This window comes from Ammodytes marinus (genome assembly GCF_949987685.1).
Source record: "Ammodytes marinus genome assembly, chromosome: 12".
Classification (NCBI taxonomy): Eukaryota; Metazoa; Chordata; class Actinopteri; order Uranoscopiformes; family Ammodytidae; genus Ammodytes; species Ammodytes marinus.
In genome coordinates this window covers 29,334,774-29,339,773 of record NC_137216.1, presented here as the reverse complement: position 1 = coordinate 29,339,773, position 5,000 = coordinate 29,334,774, and the positions used below count along the sequence as shown (strand labels likewise).

General features: G+C 39.1%; 1 protein-coding gene across 1 annotated transcript in view; it reads right to left on the bottom strand.

The window, feature by feature from the left end:
• The window catches only part of vwa8 (von Willebrand factor A domain containing 8), an 88,122-nt gene that overhangs the window by 51,664 nt on the left and 31,458 nt on the right, over positions 1-5,000 (bottom strand). Inside the window, exons 21-22 of the mRNA XM_080038529.1 lie at positions 2,926-2,997; positions 747-823 (exon numbers count right to left, since the gene is read on the bottom strand). Of these exons, the coding sequence (XP_079894655.1) occupies positions 747-823; positions 2,926-2,997 (149 nt within the window). The remainder of the gene's footprint in view (positions 1-746; positions 824-2,925; positions 2,998-5,000) is intronic.

The window sequence follows — 5,000 nt, the reverse complement described above, 5'->3', positions numbered from 1 at the left end:
AGGCTTCATTGTTTTAATTTGTAACAGTAGATATGGGCATTTTGAGTGAGTGAGTGAGTGAGTGTGTGTGTGCTATTATGCACATTAAATTTAGTGCATAGTAGCTGTATTTTTTTTTTTTTATTATTAATTTTTCCCTTAGAAAGGGTCTCATATATGTCCATATTTCTGCATATTTTGGACCAAGGCCTAGTGCCGCCATCTTGAAAGTGTCATAGTTGGAATGTCATCAGGTGCATTGTTTAAAATTTAGAATTGTTCTTGTCCTTGAAGGCCACTGTAGCTTCTGTTATTATTCTAAAGGGTTGGGGTTACCCAGGGAGTGTTGCATTCTAGAACTTTGTAGAACTTTCTTGATGATGTCATATTACACCACTGCACCTTTAATTATCGTGGGAAGTCTCTTCATATCAAATCAAATTGGCTTTATTAGGGGGCGGCAGTGGCGAAGTGTGTAGGGAGGTCGCCTCTGGAGTGCAGGGTCGGAGGTTCGATCCCCCGCCTACCCGCCACATGTCGAAATGTCCTTGGGAAAGACATTGAACCCCGAATTGCTCCTGATAGTTAGCTTGCACCCTGCGTGGTAGCTGCTGCTGCTATCGGTGTATGAATGTGTGTGTGATTGGGTGAATGTGTACAAAACAATGTAAAGTGCTTTGAGTCCGTGAAAAACCAGGGAAAAGCGCTATATAAGTGGAGTCCATTTACCTTTTACCATTTATTAATAAAACTGATGTCCTCCTCACCTGTGGAGCTGTAGATATTCTCGGGGTCTGTTCAGAAGGTGAAGGAAGCGATCCACTACCTTATTCTTCCCAACGCCCTAAAGGGAGAGATGGGTCAACACACGAGATTATGAATCTAGTACAATGTAATGAAATCAATCAGTCATTGAGAAAGCACATGTCATACATCCAAATGCAACTTCAAATACTGAACATTAAACCTGCAGTGAGTAGAATTTTGGGTTTTATTTCCTAGCAGATTTTGTAGAAAATAATTATAATATCCATAAGTACATTTAATTTAGTGCATAATAGCTGAAAAACATTTTTAGAATTATTATATTTTCCCTTAGAAAGGGTCTCATATATGTCCATATTTCTGCATATCTTGGACCAAGGCCTAGTGCCGCCATCTTGAAAGTGTCATAGTTGGAATGTCATCAGGTGCATTGTTTAGAAATTAGAATTGTTCTTGTCCTTGAAGGCCACTGTAGCTTCTGTTATTATTCTAAAGGGTTGGGGTTACCCAGGGAGCGTTGCATTCTAGAACTTTGTAGAACTTTCTTGATGATGTCATATTACACACTGCACCTTTAAAAGTGAAAATAAGAATATGTTACAAAATAACATAATTGGATCATTTAAACAGGGGATCAAAGATTTGTGGCGCTGTAGCCTTTTCAACAAGTGGTTAAAGAGCCACGTCCGGTTCCCTTCCGGCAACAACCCTACTATTTATTACGTCGTCTCCTTCCACTTCCTTGTGAAATCCTCCGCAGGGAACTCTCAAGCAAGCGCAGAACGCAAACTCCGATAAGCGATGTCCGATCCCTGTATACATGCAGAGAGAATGCCGACTATGAACGAGTTATCTAGGTGTTCTTATCCGACTTCGCTTGTCCGTAAATGTTCCGATTTGTGTGAGAAGTAGATCGGATAAAGGTGTTTACATGCATTTTACAAGTCCTGTTGAGGTCTTATTTATTTATTTACCCGATTATGAGTCTGCATGTAAACGCACTGATATGAGTGATATATGGTTTACTGTCCAGTCTCCACTCACACATACACAGCACTCACTACCTATTACTGACTTTGATGCAACCCTTTACACTTACTTTAGGTAAACCTCGGTTAAAGGTGCAGTGTGTAATATGACATCATCAAGAAAGTTCTACAAAGTTCTAGAATGCAACACTCCCTGGGTAACCCCAACCCTTTAGAATAATAACAGAAGCTACAGTGGCCTTCAAGGACAAGAACAATTCTAAATTTTAAACAATGCACCTGATGACATTCCAACTATGACACTTTCAAGATGGCGGCACTAGGCCTTGGTCCAAAATATGCAGAAATATGGACATATATGAGACCCTTTCTAAGGCAAAAATAAATCATTAAAAAAAAAAATTCAGCTATTATGCACTAAATTAAATGTACTTATGGATATTATAATTACTTTCTACAAAATCTGCTAGGAAATAAAACCCACAATTCTACACACTGCAGGTTTAAATAAAGTATTATTTTGTTAAGCTTTAAAGTCTTGTGTGGTTTTCCTTTGTCATCCCTTGAGCCGGAACATGCTCTGTGACATGTGACAAGAATAATGAACAATAAATAGGTCAGCACTTTAGCTCATAGAACTTAACAACTAAGCACTTTAGCCATAAGTTCTAGAGAAATAAATACTTGTACTTTATCCCCATACTGTAGATGTCTTTGTAATACAGCAAAGTGCAATTTAAGTCTATCTAGCTCCGATGTGAAAATGTTAAATTGCTGGTTACTCTGTGATTGTGTTTTTCTTCTGTTCCTGAAGAAATTGCGGTGTGAATGCTGAAGAATCTGAGGCTGAGTGCAGAGCATAGTACATTTTAATCTTGCTCCCAATTCCAAATTTTTTTTTCTTTTTTTTTTTTTTAAAATGTATTTTTTTGGCCTTTTTATGCTTTATTGATAGTGTAGAGACAGAGTTGAAATGGGGCAGAGAGGGGAGTGACATGCAGAGAACGACCGCGGGCTGGAATCGAACCCGGGTCCGCTGCTGGCCGAGGCCCATGGGGGGTGGGGGGGACGCCCTACCAACTGAGCTAAGGGCGACCCAATTCCAAATGTTCTTACATTACAAACACATTATTTGACACTGAATCTGAATCAATGTCTTCTGGTTCTCACAGTAACTCTCTTTCTCACTCACCTGGTTCCCGACCAATAGCAGGTGTTCTCCTAACAGGAAGTCTTTCAGCATGTCCTCCATTACCGCCATGTGCTAGAGACACAAACACACACACACACCTTTAACTGATGTGCTAGAGACACAAACACACACACACACACACACACCTTTAACTGATGTGCTAGAGACACAAACAAACACACACACGTTTAACTGATGTGCTAAAGACACAAACAAACACACCCACACACACACACCTTTAACTGATGTGCTAAAGACACAAACAAACACACCCACACACACACACCTTTAACTGATGTGCTAAAGACACAAACAAACACACACACCTTTAACTGATGTGCTAAAGACACAAACAAACACACACACCTTTAACTGATGTGCTAAAGACACAAACAAACACACACACCTTTAACTGATGTGCTAAAGACACAAACAAACACACACACACGTTTAACTGATGTGCTAGAGACACAAACAAACACACACACCTTTAAAGGTCACATATTATGCTAAATGCACTTTTTAAATGTGTTCTAACATATCCATGGGTCCACGGTGTGCCTAGAGACTGCCAAAATATTTAAAAAAATAACAATCTCTCCTGTTCTCACTCTCCCCCTTTCTGAAACCCCCACCCCTCCCCCCCAATATACTCCAGTCAGAATTCTCTCCTTTTCTGACCTCACAAACTGGAAAGCCAGAAGCTTCCACTGTGCAGCCCACACCCCTATTTCTTATTGGTTCACGGCCCTGACAGACAGAGGGCGAGGCGTATCTGGCTTTGCTTCCGGACAGGGGGCGGGGGGAGCTCAAAGATTGTATATTTACGAGGGGAGCTGCAGCTCTTTTTAAAAAATAGGCCATTGTGAGATTAGCTGAACATCAGCATAGTACAATAAATTATCTGAAAGTTTTTTTCAGCAAACAATTAAAGAAAAACGTATTAGGGACCACTAAGACCATATAATATGGTGTATAATAGAACGTATTAGGGACCACTAAGACCATATAATATGGTGTATAATAGAACGTATTAGGGACCACTAAGACCATATAATATGGTGTATAATAGAACGTATTAGGGACCACTAAGACCATATAATATGGTGTATAATAGAACCGAAAAGTGTATAATATGGGAGCTTTAACTGATGTGCTAAAGACACAATCAAACACACACACCTTTAACTGACAAATAGCTCAGAACACATCAGTAGTTTGACAGATGTACACATGTAGACAGACAGGGTGCAACGTGTCCCTGCCTCTGCTAAAGTATTGTTTATTCTCGGTGTGGACAAGATAGCTAAAATAAAGATGTTTAAATTCTAAATATATATGAGACGTGAGAGCAGCAATGTTTTGCTATTTCATTCTGAGATCAGGCTCTGGTACATACTTAAGTGTTTTGGACAGGCAGACTCAATTCAATTCAAATTCAAAAAAAAACTTTATTTGTCCCCAGGGGGCAGTTGAAGGCACATAGAGCAGCTGCATGACAAAGGACAAAGGTTAGGTAACATAAAACAAACACAAACACAGTGTTGCTACCTGGCAGACAATACACACAAGCACAGGTGTCTACAAATACACTAATAAATATAAATATGTATAAAATATGCAAAGTGCATGTTTATAAATGGAGAACTGACTCTTAAAGGTGCAGTGTGTAATATGACATCATCAAGAAAGTTCTACAAAGTTCTAGAATGCAACGCTCCCTGGGTAACCCCAACCCTTTCGAATAATAACAGAAGCTACAGTGGCCTTCAAGGACAAGAACAATTCTAAATTTTAAACAATGCACCTGATGACATTCCATCTATGACACTTTCAAGATGGCGGCACTAGGCCTTGGTCCAAAATATGCAGAAATATGGAAATATATGAGACCCTTTCTAAGGGAAAAAATAATAATTCTAAAAAAAAATGTCAGCTTTTATGCACTAAATTAAATGTACTCATGGATATTAAAATTACTTTCTACAAAATCTGCTAGGAAATAAAACCCAAAATGCTACACACTGCAGGTTTAACAGTGTAAAATGTGTCAAATATGACAGAAAATGAAAGAG